This window comes from Calypte anna, chromosome 4A, assembly GCF_003957555.1.
Source record: "Calypte anna isolate BGI_N300 chromosome 4A, bCalAnn1_v1.p, whole genome shotgun sequence".
Lineage (NCBI taxonomy): Eukaryota > Metazoa > Chordata > Aves > Apodiformes > Trochilidae > Calypte > Calypte anna.
The window spans coordinates 2,712,757-2,739,060 of record NC_044248.1 but is presented as its reverse complement, the minus strand read 5'-3'; the positions used below and the strand labels follow the sequence as shown (position 1 = coordinate 2,739,060).

Here is a 26,304-nt window from a genome sequence, read left to right as displayed (position 1 = left end):
CCTAACATAAAGCTTCATAATTTGTTAATGAAGACTTTGTTTTTAATGAAAAATCTGTTCTTCCAGCATCACCTGCTGGCAACCAGAATTTATTTTGGTATTGTTGTGGTGTTTTGAGAGTGGTTTGTTTAAAAAAAAAATTACTATTTCTTGGTTCCAGTGGAAATTTGGTTTGTGTGAACTGTGGAAGGATGTAAGACACTGTTGAGTTTCCTCTAGGCTCAGACTTTCAGAAGGCTTCATAACTGTTGCCACAGCTTTTCCTATTCATGAAATAACAGCCACGTTTGAGCTGCTGGATTTGTTTGAGTTGCAGCCTTTCAGTGTAAGGGTAGGGAGATTACCTTCTCCTTTCTGACACGCAGAAAAATAACTTCAGCAAGTACAGAATAATATAGCAGTGGATGAAGTGTAATTTCTGGGGGCAAAAACAAAGGGATTAGCAAAAATAAAATTAAAAAAAAACAAAACAACACACAAATTCTATTTATGTAGAGGGTTTCCTTTGCATGCCCCATCTGCAGGTCTGTCCGTTTTCCAGTTTGGTGTTAATAATGTTTAGTTTTGCTTTGCATGAATGGCTCGGCCATAATGTTAATTTGATCTTTAAAATCCTTTGTTTGTCTCGGAGCACGGAGCCGTTGAGAATATGTTTTTCCAACCAGACTTGTTCTTGCTGGGAGGTCAGCTGCCTCTTTCTGAAGCACCTAGAGCCTGTTCTCGGTGGAGGATGGCGTGTAGGTTTCTGCTATGGATACTGGAAGGTTTTTATCTTCTTTTTGTGTGTGTGTTTTCAACAAAGGGTACTTTGTTTCCTCATCACAAATTCTTTTAAGTTTTCTTACGGCTCCTTAGAATAAGCTCTTGAACTCCTAATCAGGTAGCGCTTTTTCTTCCCCCCCCCTCATCCTCCTCTCTCCTTTTCTCCCATTAAATACCACAGAGTATGAGAAATAATCAGTTTAGTTCCAGATAAGGTAAATCAGTGCCCTCATAATCACTCGATTAGACACGGTCCTTCAGGTAAACTGCTTCAGGAAATGGGCGATCAGAGCCTGAAGTGAGGCTCGGGCTTTTCCGAGGACTCTCTTCCCATCAGCTGAAAGAAAAATACCCAGCAGCGGGGCAGTGACAGTGACATTAATAATTGCTGGGGCTCTCTGCCCAGGGAGGACAGGGCCCTGGCTTCGGGGGGACCCTCCCAGCACAGAGGTTTCTTCACCCCCCTCTCCTCCCGGGGCTGCCTTTGTTCGCCCCATCTTTCTCAGACCAGGAGCAGGAGGAACTGAAAGCCAACTACACAAAAACGGAGGGGAGAGGAGGAGCTCAGCCTTCTCTTGCTTTAGTTGAGGGGGCAGAACGGGTGTCAGATGGCTCTGGATTGCTATTTTAACTTCTTTTTAGAATAGGAATCTTTCCAATCAACTTCTGTGCCAGTTCAGCCTTCATTAATTAAAGAATTTACATTGCCTGCGGTGAGGACTGATTGCTGTTACACAAGTAAAACTCTTGTCCTGAGATTGAGGTTTCAGCTAAAAGCAGGAGGACTGTGCACATGAGCTCCCCAAGTGGCTGGTGTGGTTCCAGTGGGATGTTCTTGGGACAAAACATCGTTTGGGTGTTGTTATTTGTGTTTGTTTCCACGTGGTGACAACTAAATGTCACAGCAAGGCTGAACGCTGGGTATCCTGCTTTGGCTCACTCAAACACCCAACCCCAAAGAGGACCAAAGGCTCACAGAGTGCCAAATCCTTCAGGAAATGCTTCCCTGGTTTCCTTTCCTGACCAGCTCAGCAGTGGGGACTGCTGAGGAGACCTCTTTAAAAGCTGTGTTAAAAAAATGGGGCTGCAGTCTTTGCTCTTCAGTGCATCAAGCAGGAGAGGGCTCAAGGTTTAAATCAGAATAATGTGGAAAACAGCAACAACAGGAGACCAGTGACACCTTTATCCTTTAGAAAGAATACCAATGCCCACATTACCACTCTGATTATTTTCCTGCTTGCTGACACTGTTATATTTTTCCTGTTTTAGTGCTATTTAAGTGAGCTTGAGTTTGGATGGGAAAGAGAGAAGGTAGAGGAGGAGGGGTCGGTGTAAGCACCTTGTTTCTGCTTCTCTAAATACCTCTCCAAAATGTCAGTCCTATGGGATCATCTGTGCCTTTAGGCTTTGGAAATGATTTTGGGAAGCTCATCCTTCCCCTGATAAACCCCTCTGTCCACCATTTTGCATTCCATGGGATGAGATGGGTCTCCCTGCTCCTGGAGGTGGGAGCACCATCTCCTCTCTAGCTCTACCACTTGGCCATGGTGTGCAGGGCCTTTGGAAGGGCAGGGAAGGGTGGCTACATGTGGAAGCCACCATGTGTAACAGGCAGTGTGTCCAGAGCTGCACCAACAACTGAGAAAACATGGGTTGGAAAAAAGGGTAGCTTTGTAAAGGTGACTTTTTTGGATTAAAGAGCTCTAAATATCCAACTTCCCACTTTTTCTCCTAGGAAAAACATCCCGGTGAATGCACTGTAATAGGAAACCAGACTCTTTGTATAGTGCATTTTTTACAGTCATCCCTAAAGGATTGAATCAAAACTAGATAGTCATACATTTATTGCACTGCCTCGTTAAAGCAATGATGGTCTCTGAGCAAGGTTTTCTTTTTTTCTGGGGATTAATGGCCAGAAGGGGCAAGATCTGCAGCTGATGATCACCATTAACCCCATCTGGTCAATAATCCCTCTTAATCCACTTTTATTGGCCAGAGAGTCTGCCCAGCCAAGTGGTTAGCACAGCACACTCAGCCTTCTTTCAGGGAAAATTAAAACCTGGGCTGCAGCTGAAGGGAAAAATCCAAGCCCAGACCTTTAGCTGTGTGCTACTACTTCCAGTTGTATCCTGAGTTGGGTCAGGAGATCCAGCTGGAGCTGATGGTTATCCAGGAGGTGATGGGCCAGCCCAGAGGGGAGCAGGGCAGGGGCCAAACTCTGCTCTTGACTTGCCAGCTTTGGCTCATTGGTGGAGGATCAGGGACCAGGTGTAGGAGCTGGGAGCACTCTGCCCTCATCCAAACAAGAAAATCTGCCTTTTGACACCTTTGGCCCTTCCCAGTTGGGAGGGAAGCTGGGCCTGGGGCAGGGTTTGGAAACCTTTTGGTGAAAAGTGTGAGGACTGTGGGTTCTGTGTTGTTTGTGCTTGGACCAAGAGCACTTTCTCCTCTCAACTTTTCTTCAGCTTCTGCTGCAGACTGAAAGAAAAGTGCAGAAGCTCAGGCTAGCTCCTCAGAGGGTGTGAATTGCCTGGCTATGCTGGCTCTGAAATGGCTTAAAACATTTTGTCTTGCTAGAGCAGTGACCCCTCTAAAATGTGTGTCCTGTAGTCTGTGGCTACTGCTTTGAGAGCACATTGAGTAACTCAGGCTAACACCTTTTTTCATACTGATTCATCAGTCAAATAATTATTCTCAAGAACATGCTCTTGTTACAGGTGATATCCCTTCAGATCTTTGCCTAATTGCTTTACATGGTCCGGGTTTATCTCCCAGTTTGGATGTGACTTTCCAAGTTGGCTCTGCCCTGAGCAGTGGGGACAGGTCCCCGGTGTTGTTGTCCCTGTTTTGCTTAGCCAGGACTCTTCTCCTCACACGGGGGAACAGGTTTCCTCCTGTCTCTCTTGGAGCAGCAGTTCACCCAGCCACAAGCCGGTGTGACTTCCTGCTAAAAGCCTTTTTCATGGCTGATGGCTCCCATTTCCCCGGAGGGCAGAGCAGCCAAGGGGAACAGATGACAGCCCAGCTCACCTTCCTTCCCGATGAGGCTGCTGCCAAGAGCTAAAAGCTGGTAGCAACTGGGAGAGGGTCCACGAGGGAGGGGGGTGATGCTTTTGGCAGGGTGGGTGCTCTGTCATAAGGGCTGAACCCTCTGCAATATCTTTACCTGCTCTTTGACCTTTCCAGCTTTGCTTCCTGAGGACTTGAGGACCCTTCTGGAAGAAGCAAAGGAAATGAAGTGGCCCTTTGTGCCTGAGAAGTGGCAATACAAACAAGACCTCGGCCCAGAAGACAAAACAAACCTTCAAGATCTGATCAGCACCAGGCTCCCTGATTTGCTGGTAAGAAGTTCCACACACCTGGTGTGAGAAACATCCTGCCTAGGTGCTTCAGGGTGTGCAAAGCCCTGGTAGGTGCCATTACCTGTGGGTTGAAGGGCTCACTTCTGCAGGGTGGCAAGCAGGGGGGAGCGAGTCTGCGTTGGGATGGGACTGCTCAAAAAGGGCTTAAGTAGAGATGTGGCTTTCATTTGTTTTGAAGCAGCATCTGTGAACCACAGTTTTCTCCTGCTTATCAGACAGCTCATGTCACCACTGCATCAGGGAAGGGAAGGGAAGGGAAGGGAAGGGAAGGGAAGGGAAGGGAAGGGAAGGGAAGGGAAGGGAGGGAAGGGAAGGGAAGGGAAGGGAAGGGAAGGGAAGGGAAGGGAAGGGAAGGGAAGGGAAGGGAAGGGAAGGGAAGGGAAGGGAAGGGAAGGGAAGGGAAGTCCTTCCCTCTGCTGTCACTGCAACCCAGCCAAGGTTCAGGTCTTGCTGGTACCTGCAGCTTTATGTTCACTCCCAGTGCAAGGAAGATAAAAAATGGATTCAAACCATGAAGTTTTGAGTGTGTCCAGACATATGGCAAGGAAAAAAGTACTGAGTTAGTAACAAAGACACTGTTTTAGCAGTAGGGATTGCATGATTCACCACCTGCTTTTCTTTTTTACAAGAAAATTATCTGACAGTATCTGTTTAAAAACCAAAGCTGGCCAAAACCTAGCCAGGAAAGGCAAGAATTTCATGTGACTTCTCCTGTGAGTTAAGGATACTTGGCTGTGTGAAGACTTGCAGGACCCAAATGGTGCCTGGGGATTCCATCCTTCAAGGTGATGAGTTTGAGCTAAAAGATTAGGAAGTGGCAAGGACTGAGGATTGCTTTTTCCTGTCAGATTTTCTCAGAGGAACATCAGGTACAGCTTGCAGAGAGCAGAAGCTGCTCAGTACCCCTTTGGCAGGAAAGACAGAGAGTAAAGATGAGGTTTGTGAGGTTTGAGGGGTTTTATTTGCTTGCTGTGGTGAATGTCTGAAGCCACCACAGTCCCATTGCTCAGCACAGCCTGGCCAGGAAAGCTGGGGTTCTGAAACTGCTGAAATCCAGCTGCAAAACTGCTGAGAACTCCAAGGTGGCCAGGAGATAACTCCTGCTTCCTAGAGAGCCCTGCCCAAGTTTTGTTTGAGGACAAGGGTTACTGTGGTTAACAGTGAGGAATGAGAAGCTCAGACACTTTTAAATTAGAAGAGAGCAGATGTCAGGAACAAGTTCTGTCCCATGAGGGCAGTGGGAACCATGGCACAGATTGCCCAGGGAGGGGGTTGAGGCCTCATCCCTGGAGATGTCCAAGGTGAGGCTTGAGGAGGCTCTGAGCAACCTGATCTGGGTGAGGGTGTCCCTGATACTGCAGGGGTTGGACTGGGTGACCCTGAGAGGTCCCTTCCAACCCAAATCATTCTAGGATTCAATGAAACTCCAACTGCAGGGCTGGGAGGTGTCAGTCCCAGCATCCCATCTTCCAGGGATCCTGAATTTGCTTGGGATTGGGAGGTTGTGTGTGTGTGTGTGTTTGTCAAGCTGCTGCTTCTTGGGTATTTATCTTCCTTTTCTCTTTGGTGTGTGTGGCCTTAGACAGAAATTTATGGCAGAGGTTGACCTCCTTTACAATCCCCACACAGCTCTCTAAGTTGGAAGTGTCTGTCTGCTCTCTCCAGGGATAAACACCTGCAGTAAACTCCCCAAGGGACCCGGAGAGATGGGAGATTAATGTGGCTGTAATAGCAGAGCAGTGTTTGCAGCATTATGCCCTCTCCCCAGGTAGATGGATCTTTGCTGAGATGATACCAATTATTTATTGCTGAAACATCTGTTGATAACTGCAGCTGCCCTTGTTAAACAAAGCATATCATGGGGTCAGAGACTATAGGGACCTAAAATCCTACCTCATGCTAGTTTTAGGCTATTCACCCACACCCCCTGAAGTCCATGGGTTACCCTTGTCTTCAAGGTTTCATCCTGTGGTGGAAAATACTTTGTAAACATTGTGCTGCCTTTCCCCATGTGCTTTGAAGTATTATTTCATCTTCATTGGTAATTTATATTCCAGTGCTATTGTACCATGGGAAAAAGGGAAAACCTTTTTTGTTTTCCATTTAATTGTAGATAGGCTGACATTTTGACCTGTATTATTAGTATTAGTCAGGAAAAGGGATTTTTTTCCCCTTCATCCATTCCTTCCCCCACCTCCTTTTTTTTTTTCTTTTTTAATAAAATTTCAAGGCAGAGCAAAGGCTGCTTCAGTTCTTTGAATAAAAAGCTAGGGGGGAAATGAGGCTGAAGAGAAGTGATTACAGTGTGATGAGGAAAGATAAAAGTCTGAGCAACTTTTTTCTTTTCTCTTTCTTTTTTTTAATTTTTTTTTTTTTTTGTGGCATGAGGGACAGAAGGATAAATTAATTCCCTGAAGGGGAAAAAAAAAAAGTCTTTGTGGAATTACTGTTCAGAAAAGACAATAAAAGTTTTAATCTCTGTTTATTTTAATTTGCCATGCTTCGAATAAGCTCATAAGCTGTAATTCATTACATTTTTAAAGAAAAAAATCACTTTGAGATCCATGACTGAGAGGCACTTCATCACCATAACACCCTGGTGGTGTTACCAGGAGGCTGAGCTGCCTACCAGAGCTCACCATGAGGGTGTTTTACTCCATGAGTAGGCTGAAAAGCTTCATGAGACCCACACAGTGAGTCAGAGGATTGTGCTTGTGCTGCAAGGGCTTTGCCTTCATGTTGCACTTTAAAAATGACCCTCTCTCTGCAGCCTCTGTGCTGCTGCTGGAGCAGGGTTCAGGGCAGATTTTGGCAATGTGTGTCAACTTACAGAACCTCCCTAAGGGTTTTCAGGCAATGGATTTATTGTCACCCTCCAGGCCAGCCAGCACTACTTGTTTTGCAAAACCTTTGCATCTTATAGAAGGTGGTTAGTTGGTTTGTTTGTTTATTTGGGTTGTTGGTGGTTTGCTTTTCCATTTCAGCCTGGTCACCCCAGCTCACCAAGCTCAGAATCCTCTCCTCCACCTTTTCCTAGCAGGTTTTAAGAGCTCCTCCCAGCCGGGTGCCAACTGCCTGTCCTGCTGCCCCATCGAAGCCTCAACACCCCCTTGGCAGGGATCTGCACTGAGGCTTGAAAGGCCACAACCAGCCCAGCAAGCACAGGGGTTTGGGTTTTGTCATTAACAATTCCAGACAAAATCAGGACTGTAACAGCATCCTCACTGACAAGTATAAATAAGGAAGGGTTACTTTTTCTCTCTGGTTACCACACGTACCTGGGGGGTTCAGACTGGGGCTGCAGATCCAACAGGGAGGCAGCCAGAGCCTCCCATCCTGCAGATCTTTGCTCTCCCGAGGGATGGAATCAGCCTTCTGCTCAGTGACCAGCCAACAGAGGGCAACATGCCCATGTACACATAGGCTTTGCTCCCACAAACCCTGTCCTGGGTTGCTTGGAAAGACAACTCCATGCACCCCAGTAGTTCTCTATGTCATGATGATATTTTAATTATTTTATTAAATTTTCTTTGATTTATTTATTCTGTTTCTTGCAAGAGCAGAGCCTGTTTGCAAACCCATACTTCAGTTCCAGCACACGTGTCAATAATTCCTGCATCCAGGCTCAGGCACTGAGCCATGGACCAGGGTCTGCTGGTACAGGTACAGTCTGAAAACAACAGGAAAAGCCCCCAGGAGCAGGGTTTCTACAGGTCCATCAGCCCCTGCTGTAGGGAGAGCAGTGCAGGCTGACCCCCTGCTCTCTGCCCTGGATGGGGGGGAAGCAAATCCTTTCCCTGCTGGTGCAGAATCTCATGGGAGTTAAGGGGAATATTGAAAATATGGAGTAGAAAATCAGGCCCTGCAGCCCTTGGGCTTCAGCTAATTATGTGCTGATGGATTGTCATTAGGGAAACCCTTCTGAGGGAGGTGGCCTTGCTACCCTGAGGTGTGTGTGTGGCACTTCAGGGCTGTGAGCCTTTGAAAAAGAGCTAAAGAGGGGGCCGGGGTTTTAGTTTTCTCCTCCTTCTAACTGTTGGTGTGGTAAGAGGAGAATTAAAGCCCTCAGTCGTAGCCCTGGGATCTCGGTTGTTCAGGATGACCTTTTGCTACCTGCCTCCTAAGAGCTCTTCTTGGGTGATCCCAGGGAAAAGGAGAGTGACTTAAGGGAGGGCTGTGGGCTCAATTCATCCCGAGAGGGGATGGGAGGGAATCCGTGGCCCGGCAGCCTCCCTCCTGCTGTGCACTCCCTCACCCCGTGTAAATGAGAAGTGTCAGAGATCAGGTGCAGGCAGGAGAGCTTCAGCCATCCAGCACTCAGGCTGCCCCTCCATACCTGGGCAAAATTGCTATGGAGCACCAGATGTTAAAAGCAAACAAACAAACAAATAATAAAAAAAGGGAAGTCTGATCCTGGTACCCAGGGCTGTCAGTTCAGTTGGCTGCATGGGCAGGATTTCCTCTACTCAGCTGCATGGAGTGTTTCCTCCCTGGACTTGGTGTTGCTGAGGTTGCCAGGTTGTGTTTTTCTTCCCAAGGATGCTTTTTCCCAAAGGGATTGGTGTTTGGGAGGGTTAGGAAAGAGACTCTTGGATTCTTAGCTACTTGTCATGGTCTCGATGCCACCCTCTTGGTGTGGGGTTCGGGCTATTTTTATTTTGCAAGAGGACAGGGTCAGTGCTGCCAGAAAGACTCTCCAGGTACTGCTCTGCAAACAGCAGCAGCTCTCACCTAGACAGTGGAAGCCAAGAGCAGTGTGTGGAACATCCCAGTAGCAGTAAAACAAAATCAGTGGCAAGTTAAAGTCCAAAAATTGAGGAAAAAATAGAGCTATTCTCTCTCTAGCACTTCGGTGAAGCAAGATCTGGTGGTTGTAAAAAAACACTCTGTGGTTTTACACCCTATTCCGTGGTGTTTTGAGCTGCTAGTAATGGACCTGATGCTGCTCCCTTTTGACTAAACACCCAACTCTCCACTGCCTTCAAGATGAAGAACTTGAGCTAATTAACAGCTTCAGATGCTCCAGCCATTAAGCCGGGTTTTCTGCTGCTCTGAGCAGAGAGGGGAAGTGCCCAGGAGCTTCTTATTCCTCAGTCTGCAGCTATTTGCTGGGTGACTTGTCCTGTGTTTCAAGTGTATCCATCTGCACCTCGTGGAGAGGCTTTCTTCTGCCCATCACGGGGGTGGTAGGAGGAGGAGGAGGTTTAATTCCTTGTTATTTGCAGAGCAGGCTCTGATTGCCAGCTGAAAGGCAGAGAGATTGATAGAGAAGTCCCGTGAGGTGACAGCAGCTTTGGTCTCTTGGCAAGACAAGCTCTGCTTGCAGCACGTGGGGGGGGGAGAAGAGGGTGAAAGACTTCAGCCCAATCCCTCGGTGTTGTGACTCTGTGTTTAATCTGACAGAGGGGACGAATGGAGAGGGAAAGGAAACCCGGGCAATTTGTTAGGGTTCAGTGAAGTGCTAACTAGGAGACAGCTCTTGGGAAAGAACTAAAGCACCTGGAAGTACATCCCACTGAAACTCCTGCCTTGTGCACAGAGTTAGGAACTCTTCTGGTGGCTGCTTTTGGGTTTAGGTTTTTTTGTTTGTTTGTTTTAAAAAGATTTTAAACCTCTACTGCAGTTACAAATGAAACAAAAACTGAAGCAGTCTGAGAGAAGTGGGTAGAAGCAAGCACAGAAATCCAGACACTCTGAAAATGAAATGATTCCCTGCTTTCCAACCTTGCTGCTTGCAGAGGTGTTTTTCCAAAGGGGACAAACACACACACACCCCCAGGCCCTTATGCTGGTGGTGGTGGTGGAGGGGGTTTTGCCTCTGGGATCTTCACTTTATAAAGAGGGCAGAGAGAGTGGATTAAATCAATATTTCATTTATTTGGGCTTGTAATTCCTCTTACATCAGCTGCCACATAAAGATTTCCCCCTGTTTTCTTCCCCTCCTCCTCATCCTCATTTACTATGCACCAATAATTTCCCTTTGACGCTTTCCTGCCACTCCTGGTGCCAGATGGCCCCAGTTCTGAGCTTCTCCCCTCTCTTGGGAGCAGGCCCCATTGTCAATGCATCGTGGCTTTGAACCCAAAGCTGGGACCCAAACTTCAGCCCTGGTGTGAGGGGGAGCTAAACCCCCTTAATGCAGGGAACCATGCAAACAGCACACCCTCCCACTCAGCACCATTAAGGCAAGAAATAAAGCAAAAAAACAAAACCAACAAAAAAAAACCCAAAACAACCCCAAACCCCTTCGCTAAAGGGCTGCTTTGCATTTTCCCCAATGGTCTGTGTATAGAAATCTGGTGCAAATTTAATTCTCTCACCACCTGATTCCACTTCCCAAGCCGTGAGGTTCCCTTTTGTGCCCTAAAACTCAATTAGACCAACGCGTTCTGCATCGGGGGCACAGATGTGAAAACAAAGTGTGCCTGGACCCCCCTCTTCTCCTCCCTCCCTTCCTCCCTCCCTCTGTTGATGTGCCTACGTTGGCTTGAAAGCCATCAAGAAAGTGAGTAAAATCTGTTCAGGCTGCCAGCCCCAAAGTGTCCAAGGTGTCCTGGTTGCATTAGGGTGGGCACCGACACCTTGGAAGTCACTCAGGGTTTCCCTGGGTCTGGGTTATACCCTTATATCCATGACTGGATATAATCCAATCCGTTATATCCATGGTTGGATATAATCTATACAATAAATACATAATTATATCCATTGGGTGGGAGGGAGCAGCCTCTCCCCCCACTAGTGTGTCCTTCCAGAGTGGCACGGGGAGGCTCCTGGTGAGTGGTTTGGGTGCGTGCCCGGCGCGGCGGTGCGTTGGCTGGAGGTGCTGAGGAATTCTTCCAGCCACACGAGTTGGCAGGGAATGAAAGGAGAGGGTATTAATTTCTCAGTGTACCACTCGGATACACAGGGAAGAAAGGGGGGGGACAACACACACACACACACACACACACAGACACACACAGACACACACAGAGTTTGCAAAGGCTGACATGGAACCGTGTCTCCCTGTTGCCACACAGCGTGCAGCTCTGCCTTTTTTCAAAAGAAAAAGAAAAAAAATTAAAAAAAAAAAAAAATAGCCAAGTTTCTCTCCCCTGCCTTGACTTTTCTACATTTTGTGTCCATTTGGGTTTGGAGAGGGACACAAGAGGTTTCAGCATTGAGCAGAGAGTTAAATTATGCAGCTGCAAGACTGCCAAGCCCTTCGGAATAGGATGCTTCGTTTAGATTTTCCACAATGCTATTGAAGTGCTTATTTTCCTCCTGAAGAGACACAAACAGATGCAAACTTCTGTAAACACTTTAGAAATGAATTCAGTGAGTTTGGCCTCTCAGCAGTGCTCAATAGCTGACAGAAAAATGTCTAATTAGTGCAAGTGGAAATAATAGGGCCACTTGGATTCCTTCCATCCTCCTCCAAGTCTACTTTTCCTAGGAACTCAAAGGCCCTTTTGTTCGGTAGGTCACCCTCTCTCAGGCTTTTGTGCTCCAATCTATTAAAAGAAGAAGGGGAGGGAAAAAAAAAAATAGATTAGGCGATGCTCTGTGCTTAAATATATGGCCTGTTGATGAGCATTTCCAATAGCTGGTTTGCAGTGTCAGTTTACAGGTGCTTGGAGAGGGGGATTCCTCCATTGTTGGCCAGCACAAGTGGAGTTGTGCCTGCCCAGACTCCAGGAATCCTTTTCAAGTGCCATCCTCTTAGAAAATCCAACTCAGGCTCAGGGGGGAAAACAAAACAAAACAAAACAAGGAAATTTGTACAAATTCACCTCGCTGAAGTGCAGACAAGTGAGAAAATGGTTGGAAGAGATTGGTGCTGCAGGCTGGCCTTTGTGCTGGGTGTCATTGGCTCTTCTCCAAATGGTTTGAGGTGGGTTTCTCCTGCATGCCTCAGGCTATGGATTTGCTGCTCCAAATCTTGCTGTCAGATTGTGGGGCTGTGAGTTAAAACCAAACAAAAGAGAAATGAGGAGTCTGAGAAGCCTGAGCAGGGTCTAATGTGGTCCATGGATGGTGCTGTCTGCCTGACTCTTCCTGGGTGTGTATGTGAGGAGGGGAGACTGATGCTAAGACAAAAATGAGAGGTAACTGCCAAACTTGCTGTTCGAGTGGGAATTTGGGCAGTTTTCTTGGCAGTCTCTCCTCCTCTGGTGGTGCTGATGGTGCTGATCCTCCCTCCCCTGTGTTTAACCCTGCCATGTGCAGAGTAGCTCGCTGACATGAATGAGAAGAGAAACACATCCTTTTTCTGAGGAGGCTTCATATGTTTTGTGAGGTTTTTTTCTTTCCTCTTCTCATCAACCACACCACAAAGTGGTACTTGGCCATCACCAGCTCCCAGCTCCAGCAACCAGGCTCCCTGGAGGCCAGACAGGTCGATCAGACACAGACATGAGGCTGTGTAGATGCAGAGATGTGTCCTTCCTTACAGCTGATGGCTGTATTCCAGGCAGGTATTCCAGTGGAATGATGACTGGGATGATTGGGTGCCCTCCTCCCCACCTTCCATGACAAACTTGGAAGAAGGGAATCCTCTGGGTGTCAGCATGTGGAGCACCTCCTTGCTCCACCAGGCAGGACTGCCAGTCCCTGCCCTCCAGAGGAATTAGTTGTCATTACTACTAGTGATCTGTTGGGCATGATTTAAATTCATTAACAGGCCATGAAATTATGGGGCTCCAAACAGCAAACAATTAGAAAGACCCCCCAGAAATACCAGGAATGTTACCTACAGCTCAAACAAAACCAAACAGCTGGAACCTTCCTCTCTGAAAAAACCAGAAACCACGATCAGGAGTAGTCTTAATTATAGGTTATAATAAATCCACAAAATGCCACAAAGGCTTTTCCTGCTGGGTGAATGCTGAGGATCTTAAAGGCTGTAGGGTGAGCAGAAGTTTGGAGATCAGATGGGATATTTGCTTCCCTTTCAGCTGCACTTCTCCACAACCCCGTTCAGCACTTGCTGTCACAGCAAACAGCTGAGGATGTGCCCCCTGTTCCCAGGCAGTGCCCAGGCAGAGGGTTACTAAAGCAGAGCCCTTCCTGCAAGAAGTTCCCTGAGCTCCTCCAAGGCTGCCCCACGGTGCTGCTGTTCCTTCCAGGTTTTGCTGTTCCTTTCAGGTTTATCTGAAAGCCTCCATCTCAGCCAAGGACTGCGGGATGGCGGCTGCCATCATCTTCCTCATCGATCGCTTCCTCTACTGGATCGATGCCTCCAGGAAACTTCTCCAGATTGCCAAAGGTCTCCACAGGCTCCAGCCCACCACCCCCATAGGTCCTCAGGTGCTCATCCGCCAGGCTCGCCTCTCTGTCAACTCAGGTACTGCTCCAGGGTCCCAGCTCAAGCCCAATTAGCAGCTACTTGACTTTGAAGAAGGTGCTTGGTCCCTTGCTGGGGATGACAGGCATCCAAGCCCCAGTGCCATCTTTTCAAACTCCCAGCCCACTCCCAACCCCCTTGAGCCCTCCCAGCTCCTCTCACTAGCACAAAGGGGGCTGGTATAAAAGGTTTCGGAGCCAAAAGCAGGAGAGAAAATTGTGAAAGGGTGTGGAAAATACTAATTGGAGCTTTTGTTCCTTAACAAATCTTCCCTGCTGGTTTCAAACAGGGATATCTGAATTGCTGTACTTCTGACCAAGGGCCTTTAAGAAGTAAATTAGAATCCCAGCATTTTCTCTGCACTGTCCCAGCTGCTTTTTTTTGTTGTTGTTTGTTTGTTTCAGTGGGACCACTTGACCATGCAAGTGATGCAGCTCACAGCCCCTCCAGGATAAATTGATTTTAAAATAGCATAAAATAAATTCCACCATTCCTATAAGATGGGTAAAACTTTGAGGGTTTTTGATCTATCTTTCCACTGTCCCACTGGGGAAAAAATAAACCAAGCCAGACAAACCTGCTCTGAATTAAAGCCAACTGAGGAATATTTTACTTGCAAAAAAAGATAACTGTAAGTTCCCTGCTTGGCTATTTTATTTTATTTTTTAATTTGTGGCTGTGAACTTCCCATTGCCACGGTGTCTGAACACTGGCACACTCCAACTGATGGGCTCATTCAGCCAACACTCACACTGCCTGCCTGGCTGGAGCAGCCTTCTGCAATTCAGCCTGGCAACTGAGACAAAAAACAAGGTTCAGGATGAATAAAGCTGATCCAATTAGACCTTGGGGCAGCTCCTGCAGCCCATCAAGCCTGTCACAAATGACTCCTGCATGCAAAAAAACCCCTGAGCCACATGAGAGGGGGCTGAAGGGCAGAAACCCTGCCCTGTGTTGCATGCTGCAGCCTTTCTGTGTATTTTTGGCTACATATTCTAGGTCTTAAAAGCAAGGCAGAGAGTCACAGGGAGGGAACACAGCCTGTGGCTGTGCTTTCTGAGGTGAGATGTGAAGTCAGCTGAGTTTGAGCCCCTCCTGGTGAAGTCCCCAGTGATAGGAAAATGAGTTTACAAACCCTGTGTTTCCTTGGGACAGGAACAGCTCTGTTGCTGAGGGCTCTTCTGCAAGAGAAGCAAGAGCAGGGAACCCCAACCACTGGGGTGGCCAGCAGCCCAGTGCCTGCCCCAGTCTGACTACCACCTCCACTGCTCTCAGTCCTGCAGCTTCCCAAGCAGGGGAAGGAGCAGAGGGAGAAACAAGTGCCTGGAGCCACCTGCCTGCACCATGGGGTTTGAGTTTACCCTAAAATCAAGGGCCAGCCTTCACCTCCCTGTAAAGAAGTATTTTGTTTTCTCCTTGAGGTGGGTTTGCTGAAGCTGCAGTGTAGAACACAGCCAGGTTGCACAGGAGCTCAACAGAAATCCCAGCAGGTGGCTCAAGGAAGCCTCTCTCACACTGTAAGGTGAAGCACCCCTGCAGGAAGGTGTAGTGTGCTAAGTCAAACAAATACAGCCACCATTTCATCTTCCTGTGCAACCACAAATGTGGTGCCTCTACATGTATTGATGGCCACATCCCTGCGTGCAGGATGTATCAGGTTAAATATCATACAGCTTCTCCATGGCATTTTTCTGAAGCAAGAGCCTGGCCAAGAACTGTTGCCTCATCAGTTGTTTCTGTGTGGATGGGGTTTTGTTTGTTTTGTTGTGGTTTTTTTCAGTATTTGTTGTATTTCTGAAACAGCACATGTCAAAGAGAGAGATTCCTGCAGAGGAGGTGGAACCTGCAGAGCACACTTACTGAGGAGGTTCAGTCTTAAGTGTGGCCACAATGCTGGGAAGAAGAGTTTGGTTTGCAGGGGCTTTCACTGATGTATACATTGATGTATATATTTGCTCACTTTGTGCCAGGTGATACACTTTTATATTAATTTTGGCTTTTTATTGTTTCTTTTTAATCAGGTAAACTTTTAAAAGCTGAATATATCCTCAGCAACCTTATTAATGACAATGGAGCAACAGGTATGTGTGTATTTCTTTTCCAGCTTCCCAGTTGCTATTTTGATGGCTTGTTTATTTTTTTTTTAATACTAATTTTAACTGCCACAGAGGCTTTAAATACAGCCAGGCTGGCCTCAGGAATGACTCCTTACATCAGGTTTTTCTCTTTCTTCACCACGTGGAAACTGCAACTTTGCTGAATATTTTATTCTAGACCTGTAGCAGACTGCAGTGCAATTATTGAGTATCTTTTGAGGTTCAGAAAAACAAGTCCTGGCCCTTGCAGCACTTTCTTCTTCTGTTGCTGAATAGATGAGCAGAACTCTAAAAATGGGACCATTCCTTAATGCATGCCAGTGCTCTTTGTACAAGTTTTTATTATTTTTTTTCCTTTCTTTTAAATGATTGTACTGCTGGATGTCTGGCTTGTTTCAGACCTGGAGGGGTGGAGTAATTCTGATTGACAAGACAGACACAATTATTATTCTGTTATGTTTTTAGGGTTTTATATCTGCTCTCCATTTGCTTAGCCTTCAGGGTTTGCTTTTCCAATATGTTTAAGTTTATTCAATCTGTTTATGCAGCATTTTTCATTCCCCCCTTCCTGCAGGTACCTGGCAGTACTCTAAGGAGAGTGATAGGATCCTCATGCAGTCAGTTTGCTTACAGATCAGAGGACAGATTCTGCAAAAACTTGGTAAGGCTTTTTTTTCCTATAAATACCTGCTCATAGTTCCCCCCCACCCTTTTTTTTAATTTTCCTTTTCAGTCAAGCTTGTAAATTTGACATATGTCAGAGTTTTACCCTCCTGCTACCCATGACACTGCCACAGAGGACAAGTTGTAGACCCTTGGCAGCACCATGTAGCAAGCAAAACCACATTTTAGAAATTAGCATTTTACTATTAAGCTTCCCAGAAGTTGAGGAGCATTCTGAAATGCTGTTCCCTTATTCCCTGGGCTACTCCAGTTTTGCTAAACTTTTCCTCAAATCCCCTGTTCTGTGCAGCAGTTTGTCACAGGTACATGACAGCAACATCCTCTCTCAAAACAAGAAAATCCCTCATTTTTAGCATGATGGGGCTTCTGTATTCAGGACTTGGTACTTGAAGCCAACAGGCTTAATTTTATGCTCTTGATGTGACCTTTCATCTTGCTGGCTGTGGAGCTGAAGTCTTTTATGAGCATAAATTGTGTGTTTATCCACAGCCAGGAGCTAAAGGAAACTAATAAATGTTCAGTGTTACCAAAGCAAAACCTGCTGTGCTATGGATTTGTACTGTTTGGAGGGCACTTGACTCAAGGAGGTGTAAACCACACAGCTGAAAGCATCTGTAGCAGTAATCTGCTTAGTGAGTATTTTTTTTTCTGATTTATTTCAGGGATGTGGTATGAGGCAGCAGAACTGATCTGGGCTTCAGTTGTGGGATACTTCAAACTTCCTCAACCAGATAAAAAGGTAGGGTTTCCTTTTTCCCTCTGGATATCCTGGCCAAGCTCATAATCACTCCAGATTAGTTTTTGTTTACTTCAGAAAGGTCTCTTAGCAATAATGTTTCAGTTCTGCGCCTCAGACAAGGTTAACAGGCAGGACAAATATCCCACCCCGAGTCTGCACTGCACATTGTTTCCGCATGCATACACAGGCTTGCTGACACCTTTTTTTCCTGCAGGGGAATCAGAGTCAGGGTTTTCATTAAGCAGAATCAGCTGAAGTGAACCATCACCCAGGATGTCACAGGTGCTTCTGAGAAAAACAGAATGCAGCCACAGATTTTATTTATTTATCTGCTCATTACCACTCAGGCTGATTTTTGTTCACCTGGTGACCAAGCACCTCTGTTTGCTGGGGTGTTCAGAGGCTGCACTGCATTGTCTGTTGTGGGTGAGGGATGTTCCCTGGCAGTACATTGTCTGAACAGCTTGCAACAGGCACCATATCTGTCTTTCACACCTTTATGAGGCCTGGCTGCACTAATTTGCCCACTGGAGATGAAGCAAGAGTCTCCCCATGTGTCCATAGCTAACCAGGAATGTGAACCTAAGTCTTGCAGCTCCTAGGGTGATGCTTTAAGAAGTTCTGTAATTGTAGCCCAGCCTAGGATATCCCACAAAAACAAACCTCACCTCTCCTCTGCCATACCTTCAAGCTTGACCTCAGCAGCAGAACATTTCTCTGGAAGCAAAGATGAGTGGTGAATTTTGACTTTCTTTCCAGATATGATTAGCCAAGAGCCTAATGCAGCTTTTGGGGATATCACTTCCATTGTCACAAAAGCAGCTTGGGAAGATGCAGTGGCAGGGAAAATGCAAAGCTGTTTAAATTGAAACCTTGAGCTAACAGTAATCAAGGTGGCTGCTGCTCATAGAAATCCACAATAGTAATAATAATCCATGTAATATCCACCAGACTACACTTTCTGCAAGTAGAAATTAATAAAATCCTATCAAGATGTCTCTGAATTTCTCAGCAGTGCTTCTCTTTGGTTCTTGTTTGTTCCTTTTTCTTTCTCTTTTTTTTTTTTTTTTTTCCTGGTGTGTTCTACACAGAACCTGCTTTATTGTGAGCAGAAACATTCAGGATACCCGGGGGGAAACCACCATCATCCTTTCCCATTTCTCTTTCAGGGCATTGCTACTTCCTTGGGAATTATGGCAGACATCTTTGCTTCCATGGATGAGAAGGATTATGTACGCTTCAAAACCAATGCTGAGATCAACCTGGTAAGACTTGGGTTGGTTTTTGGGTGTGTAGCTTCACCCCCACTTTGCTCTTCCTCCACTTCCTCTCCTGTGCTGAGAGGGATGAAGAAATTTCCCTTGCTCCTGCTGGAAAACTTCACTGGCACCAAGGTGGGAGAATTCCTTGCTTCAGGGAAAAGAAAACATGAGGGGTGTTTACAGAGCATGTGTGTCTGGGTAATATATTGAATATTTATACTGTCAAAAAGTGACCCATTGATGGGAAACCTGAGCAAAAAGGCTCCTGCAGGAGCAGACTTGGCTGCAGGAGATTAAAACAACAATGTCCTGCTCTGCCAAGACTCAAAGATCTTAGAGAAAGCTTAGGTAACCTACTGCTTGCAAGAAACTATTCTCAAGATGCTTTGCTTCAGTCTAATGGGGTTGCTTACCAGGCAGACCCATCTCTTTGAAAAGAAAGCCTTTGACATTAGCTTTTTCCTCTCGTTTTGTTTTTTTTTTTCCATTTCTCCAGAGCCTCCTCCAAGAGTTTGATCATCGCTTATTATCAGCTGCTGAGGCTTGCAAGGTAGCAGCAGCCTACAGCCAGTACACCCCTCTCTTTGTCCTCACAGCTGTGGTGAGTGGTTGTCTTCATGCTGCAAGTGTTACCTGTGTAGCAGAAGAGGCCAGGCTGTTAAATTTGAGTCTAATCTGGCTTCCAACCCTTGCACCAAAAAGGGCATTGCATCTGTATGGGTGGGTATGGTTGCTGTATGTTGCTCTGAAGGCCAATCAGAAGCTAACAAGATGGATATCTGCCCACAGACTTGAGGATGGGCTCTCCAGCCCATCTGGGAATGCTGCTTCTCCTGAAACTACATCTGTATTTCCAAGGAAAAAGGTTTATTTCCTCCAGGAAATTCAGCAGCAGCCTGGGAGAGCTGACATCTCCTTCAAATTGTATAAGGGAAATAAACATGTTTTTCCCTCGCTGTATTTATCTTTGCCAGAGCTCCAGGTTTTTAATTCCTTCATTCCTCTTTCCTCCCCTCCCAGAACATCCGTGGGGTGTGTTTGCTGTCCTACAGTCACTCCAAGGACTGTCCCCCAGAGAAGAGAAAGTTCTACCTGTCTGAAGCCAAAGAATCCTTTGAGATTGGCCTCCTCACCAAGGATGGTAACAGCCCCATCACCAGCAAGCAGGAGCTCCACAGTTTTATCAAAGCAGCTTTCTGCCTCATGACTGTGCATCGGTGGCTCCACGGGGAGAGTGAGAAGCTCCATGAGGTGAGCCAGCTGTGTAGAGAAGCCCTGGGGAAGCTGCATTCATACAGCACACCCCTGAAAGAGGAGGAAGAGAAAGGAGTGCTTGCCAAGGAGATCATGTCCCTGATCACAGCTGTGAAGAAGCACCTGCAAGTGGAAAGCTTCCCCAATTCTGATGCCAGGTCCTACATTCCTGACAGCTACAAAGCCACTGTGGAAAAACCCCTCCTGCCACCAGAAGTCAGCTTTGAGAAAATCCTGGCTCTGCACTCTCAGCATCACCTGTCCATCTGCCAAGTGTTTGAAGAGACTTGCAGGGGTCACAAAGCCACACCAGGAGGAACCCAGGGAGGAGCCTGTGTCACAACCTTAAGAACAGAAACCAAAAGCACAGACCTGGTGTGCACTACTGAAGAAAGCCCATGCCAGAGGAAGGGTGCTGTGAAAATGATGGACTCACCAGCAGCAGGAAGTAGCTCAGAGAGACCCAGTGGCCTAAGAAATAAAATCATCAGCTCTGGTGTGACCACAAAGTCCCTCCACGAAGAGATGGAGCCATTGGAAATAAATGATGAGAACAGTGCTTCCAGCAGGCTGCAAAACAGGAGTCAAACCCCTACTTCAGAGGGCTCTTGGTGCAAGCTGTCCAAATCAAGTTCCTCTTCCAGCTGGGAGGAGCTGAACTGTAAAAGCAGCAAAGATTCTTCTGGGGAGGGGCAGCAGCAGGGAAGGGGCTCAGCAGAGGAGCAGTGTTGCACGACAGAATCTGAGGAAGGTGGTGAGGCTGCACACTTGCACTCCTTACCTCCCAGAGCCTGGCATCCACCTCCTCAAGAGCCTCTGAGTAGCTCTTGGGGATCTCCTCACCCTTCCTTTGAGGTGGTTGCTCCCCAAACTGGGAGGTTGGTAGAGAAGGTGTCTTTCTGTGGAGAAGGTCTGCAGGGGGGAAGACACAGGGGAGAGAGTTCTTCAGAAAACAAAGCAGGGGAGGTGAGCAAGGTGGTTACTTCCCTCTCCACACATCACCCTGTTCCTATCAGTCCAAAAGAGGAGGAGGATGACTCCTCCTGGGTGGAGCTGGGCTGCAGGAGCAAAGATAGCAGCAGGGAGCCCAGGAGCCACCCAGGAGGAGAAGCTGCAGAAAGCACAGAGGACCCCCCCCAAAATGGTGGTGTTTCCAGATTATCAACCAGCGTGGAGCCAAAAATGACCAAAAATTGCTCCTCCAGGTGTAAGGAGCTGAGGAAATCTGCTGTGGTGGGCAAGAGAGCTGTTGAAGTGCCTGAAGTTGACACCCAAGCAGAAACAATCGATGGTACCCAATTTGATTTCCTCAGTTTTGGAGCCTCAGCAAACAACCATCCTGTGGTGTCTGTTCCAGAGGATCAACCAACTCCCACTGCACCAACAGCTTCACCCTCAGGGGGACAGATCTCCATAACCACACACTTTGCCTGTGCCACTACTGAAGAAGATGAAGGGAAGGCTCAGGACCTGGTGAGCAGCAGGAGACAATCCAGTTCATCTCAGAGCTCATGGGACAAACCAGCACAAGTGCCCCAGGGTTGCCCTGAAGGTCCCTTTCTGATCCCAAGGGGCAGTGGGTTTTCCTTCCCACCTGGGAGGAGGAAGGAAGACATCCTTGATGCTCGGTTTCTGAGGGATGAGGATTACAAGCAGCTCCTGGCAGGGGTGGGACATGAGTGGATTGTCCAGAGACTGAGACCTACTGGAATTTTTAAGTCCAAACAGCTTCGTAAAACATACAGTAAGTTTCTACACAGCAGTGGGCATTTTCACCCAGCAACAGGTAGTCCCACAGGGAACAGTCTTGACTCAGGCTTTTTTAACATGATTTTTTTACCCACCACCTATCAGAACTCAATTTTTTGTTGGTTTAGGAGGTTTTCTGTAAGAATTTTAGCAAAGGAAGGGCACTCCTCTGAACCATGTTCTCCTCTTCCCTCTTACCCATTTGCTCACAGAAATGGGCTCCATCTCCATGCCCACCCAGTCCCTTCATGCAGGTGGTCACTTGGGCTGCTTGAACTCCCTGTGCCAGTCCACCAAGCCCTTTCTACCCTATAACTTGAGTCTCTGGATTTGTCAGGCATTTAGGTTCCAGATTTCATCCCTGCAAACCATTTATTTCAGATAAAGATTGTTAAATTCATCATAAATTACAGCCACTACTTCACTTGCAGACACTGCATCCATACACTGAAAAAACCAGAAGGAGCAACCTCACTACCAGATGCTCATTAAGTAAAAACCTTGCATGTCTAAGCCTGTTTAACAATTATTTTTTTTGTCCTTAAATATAAAATACCCATCTCTGCACCTAGATACCTCTTAGCATGTGTTTTATACCCCCATACTTGGCTTTCAGAGAAGCCTGGGCATCCTCTCTGCTGGCTGCTTGTTTCTTTCATCCCTCTACACAGGCTTAGAGCAGACCTGTGGAATTTCTTATGTTCTACTCATGGTGTTTTCTTTGTGTAGCTGCTCTTCTTTTAAAATACTCAAAGAAATCAGGCCTCTGGACAGCCCAGGAGACTGCTGTGGTCATTGGGGACTACCTGAAGGTGGCAAAGGAAGGCAAACAGAGGAGTGCATTTTGGATACATTTCCTGCACCAAGAGGAAAGCTTGGGAAGGTATTGAGCGAAGGGATTTCTGAAACAAAATGTTTATCAATGCTACTGTTGCCTAATGATGAATGAAAACTGCCTGGTAAGATCAGTCTTAAACTGGTTTTAATGCAGCTAGTCCAGTGCCTGGTTAGAGAGTTGCTTTTTTCAAGTATTTTCAAAGGGCAGTGTGAGTTTTTACTTGGAGAGTTACAGAAATCACAGTCATGGTGGGGCAGGATTCTTTCTTTAGTCTGTTTCAACCTAGTTTACACTTGGTTCAAGTGTTGCTGATTTTCTGCTGCAAGAATGTTTTATGGCTTTCCCAAATCTTTCAGTCATTTTGCCAGTCTTTCCCATTACTCCACACAACTCTCTGCTTTCCTGTTCATTTCTTTTTTTTCCTGTTCATTTTGCTCATGGCATCTCACCAGCCTGACTTCACCTTTGTCTGTGCTGGGATCATCTCCCAGGAGTTTAAATGTTGCCTCCTTTTTTTATTTGAACTCTAACTTTGCATTGGAGAATGAGCAATGGAGCTATAAGTATCCCCCCACACCTACAGGCAGAGAGGTGTTTCTGTTGTTTATTGGGATTTTTTTCTAAGTTCAGCTGCAGGTTCATGATGTGTCTGCTTCACAAGCATGAATAAAATCACCTCTTGGCTTCACAAAGGCCTCTGCACCAGGAGACCTCTGCTAACTGCAGATTTTGGACAGTTCATCTGGATTTTTGAGAGTTTTGTTTTGGTTTTTTTTCCCCAGATTTGGGGTAGTTCCTACAGGTAGCTCATGAGTTATTATGAGAAGTATAATGAATTATCAAGGAGAGTATTTTAAGTACCTCTGAGATGGGTCACCCTCAGGCTCAAGAAGAGTTGACTTTAAACATCCCAGTGTTCTAAAACCCACATTCTAGGATCTGACTGATCAGTACAGTGGGATCAGTGCAGCATTTTGTGCCTGTAAGAGCTATAAAAGAAAAAAAAAAGGCAAAAAAAAGAAACAAGAAACCCCCAGTTTTAACCAGTTTAAAAGCACCAGCTGGCTTTGCTTCCCAACAGCCCCAGTGCTGCTTTGTGGTGATGTTTCTGCATCACCAGCCTGCTGCAAACCCAGCCAAGCCAAACACTCTCTCTTTTTTTTTTCTTTTTTTCCTTTTTTTTCTTTTTTTTTATGTGTGTGTAGGTATGTGGGGAAGGAATATAAAGAGGAAAAAGGACTTCTCCATCACTTCAGTGACGTGGAACGACAAATGACTGCCCAGTACTACGTGACAGAATTCAACAAAAGGCTCTATGAGCAAAAGGTCCCTACCCAGATCTTTTACATCCCATCTGCAGTGCTCCTGGTAAGAGGTGGGAGTGGATGGGAGGGAGTGTTGTGCAGGCAGTGCTGGTTTGGAAGTGCTGGCAGTTAAAGCCACCTCGAGGTGACAAGCTGTCACTCCTCTGAGCTTTCCTGGTAGCTGCATTTGCTCCTTTGAGGGCAGAAGGCACCTGCCTGCAGAGCTACAGGTTGGTGGGTGAGCTGGCAGAAAAGATGCTGTGTTCTGTTAGAAGTCAGAAGCTCACTTGAAAATGAAGGCCAGGAGTTAGCCTGACTTTAACATCACCTAATAGCATATCTGCATCTCTTTTGAGGGGTAATTATGAAATCTGGACATCAAAATGACCCCTTTTGAGCACCACAGAGATGCCTAAACCTCACTAGAAGCCAGCAAACCAGGTTCTTGCAGAGAATCAATTGCTGCAGGACAACTTTGAGGCCTTTCCTGAGTGGTGCTGAGTTTCAGGGCTACATCCCTGCTTGCATGAGAGTCATTAACACTCTCTTTTCAGATCCTGGAGGACAGAACTATAACAGGATGTGTGAGTGTGGAGCCCTACATCCTGGGGGAGTTTGTGAAGCTATCCAACAACAAGAAGGTAGTAAAGGATGAGTACAAAGCCACGGAGTTTGGTCTGGCCTATGGCCACTTCTCCTACGAGTTCTCCAAGGGAACAGATGTTGTTGTTGATCTGCAAGGTGTGTATGGCAGGGAGCTGTGCCTCTCCTCTTGCAGAATACACCATGGGAGAGATGTCCTGTCTCTAAATGATGTCAAGTAAGGGAGGAATGTGCAGGTTTTACCTTGAGCTGTGCTCTTGTTCTCTGCTAGATCCCAGCAGCAGCACATAAACCACTTCTAAGCCCCTTTTCAGCTAAATGGTGCCTGAGGAACTGTGACATGCAGTGGCAAGGAGCAGATTTTGGGCATTTAGAATGTGTTTCAGGTTTCTTGGCTCTTTTGTGCTAGAAAAAAATATATATGGAAGCAGAAGAGACAGTGTAGTCAGAATGGGACATAGAAATAGGAGAAATGAAGATATATCTCTTACAAGAGAGTGTCCATAGCATTTCCTACCTTGGCTAACACTGCTTCTGCTACAGCAGCAGGAATCAGCTGGGATGCAGATTTTGTTTCCCTTTCTTATAAGTTTTTATATATAAAAGTCTTGCTTCCCCTGCTTCCTTATGTGAAACCTTACAGTACCCTTCACAGTAACTCTGAGGACCAAGGAAGAGGAGGGCTTAAAGAGAAGGCAGGGAGAAATCTTAGATGTGTCAGGTTGTTCTTTTAGTAGAAATTCATCATTTTGTTCTAATTCAGATCCATGGCTTCAGATAAAAGAGGGTTGAAAAAAAGCACAAACCTGACCATGGTGCTGGGGATTAGTTAGCTAAAATTAAAACCTCACAACTTAATTAACTCTCCATGTATACTATCTTGTTTCTTCCCCTCTGTTTTCTTCATTCTGCTGCTTACTAGGAAATACCCTGTGTGTCAGAAAATAATTGTCTGTATGTTGATGCTGTCCTTCAGCTAAGAGCAAGCTGAGGTCTTTGGTTGAGAGCCAAGGATCAAACCTTCCAGCCAAACCTTTAGCAGGGATGGAATCTTAGGAATATTAATTTTATTAAATACTCATCATGAACCCCTAGGGGTAACTCTTGGGTGCAAACCAGGAGTGATTGAGGTGACATTAACAGAGGAGGGGCTGTGCCCAGCAGAGTGTCCTGAGCACAACAATAATCCAAAGACTTTAAAGTTGGATACCAAGATGTATCCTTTTTTCCACAGGTTGGGTGACAGGTAATGGGAAAGGCCTCATCTACCTGACAGACCCCCAGATCCACTCTCTTAACAGCACAGATGTTTCACGCTCCAACTTTGGGAAGGAAGGGATTTATTACTTCTTCAATAACCAGCACTTGGAGTGCAATGAAATCTGTCACTGCCTGTCTCTAAGAAGACCCTCAGTGAAGCTGCCAGTGTAGGCTGGCACGAGGCAGCCACCCAAAGAATGACCCCTCAGCTGGGCAGAATTTTATCCCCCACACCTCAAGGAGCAACCTGTCTTTGTGACAACAGAGCCACCGAGTGTGAGTCGGGTCAGTTGTTACCTGTACAAGTTCTGATCTTTCCATCCAGCCTGGTGCTGCCAGGTTACCATCTTGGGATCCATCTGAACCTTATTTTGTTGCAGCCATCTTACAAGAATGAACAGCAGAAGAGCAGGAAAAGAACCTCCCAAATTCAGCTACCACAAGACTGTATAAACTTTTTAATCCATTCAGACCTAGAAAAGGCCACAGGCACCATCTGCTCTTTGGAAATGGGATATGAGGTGGAGTGAGACAGAAGCAGAGAGTTGTGTTTCAGCCATCTGTAGAACTTTTAAAACCTTGTTTAAACGCTTCAGGGGTGAAAAAAATGGTCTTGCTTGGGTTTGCTTCCAAAATAACAAAGTTTCTTTCAGAGGGACCTGTGTCTGTGTGCCTGTGTGACCAAACAACATTTAAACAGGTGGAAATAGGGTTTTAACTGTAACAACTGCTCTCCAAGGGAAAAAAAAAATAGTGTTCTTGAGCCAAGAGGTGCTTCAGGTGAATAGTTCAGGACTGCTGCATTTACCAAACCACTGGGAAGACTTTCCCAAGGGAACAGTTCTCCCTTGAGGACAGCCCATCTCTTCTGGTGCAACAGTGAGCACCACAGGCTTGGTGGCCAATCCTGCAACAAATTCCCACAAACAACATCACTGGATGTGAGTGCAGCCACTTCCAGGAAGGGGCAGTTCTGGTGTGGGTTCCACTGAGGCAAGCAAAGCATCCCCTTCCTTTGAGGCTCACCCAGCCTCCCTGCTTTTCCCACCCTCTCAAAATACATTTC

General features: G+C 46.4%; 1 protein-coding gene across 7 annotated transcripts in view; it reads left to right on the top strand.

Annotated features, from left to right (window-relative positions):
• Positions 1 to 25,987, top strand: part of ALPK1 (alpha kinase 1) — a 43,158-nt gene extending 17,171 nt beyond the window's left edge. For 6 of the 7 annotated variants that reach the window (XM_030449782.1, XM_030449777.1, XM_030449780.1 and 3 more), the window contains 12 exons: positions 3,949 to 4,103; positions 13,251 to 13,449; positions 15,471 to 15,530; positions 16,120 to 16,206; positions 16,892 to 16,968; positions 18,138 to 18,233; positions 18,727 to 18,831; positions 19,251 to 21,228; positions 21,963 to 22,116; positions 23,277 to 23,439; positions 23,930 to 24,116; positions 25,213 to 25,987. In XM_030449782.1, the coding sequence (XP_030305642.1) occupies positions 3,949 to 4,103; positions 13,251 to 13,449; positions 15,471 to 15,530; positions 16,120 to 16,206; positions 16,892 to 16,968; positions 18,138 to 18,233; positions 18,727 to 18,831; positions 19,251 to 21,228; positions 21,963 to 22,116; positions 23,277 to 23,439; positions 23,930 to 24,116; positions 25,213 to 25,409 (3,458 nt within the window). In that variant the 3' untranslated portion in view covers positions 25,410 to 25,987. The remainder of the gene's footprint in view (positions 1 to 3,948; positions 4,104 to 13,250; positions 13,450 to 15,470; positions 15,531 to 16,119; positions 16,207 to 16,891; positions 16,969 to 18,137; positions 18,234 to 18,726; positions 18,832 to 19,250; positions 21,229 to 21,962; positions 22,117 to 23,276; positions 23,440 to 23,929; positions 24,117 to 25,212) is intronic. The other variant, XR_003987523.1, reaches the window with a different exon arrangement.
• Positions 25,988 to 26,304: the final 317 nt, after the last annotated feature.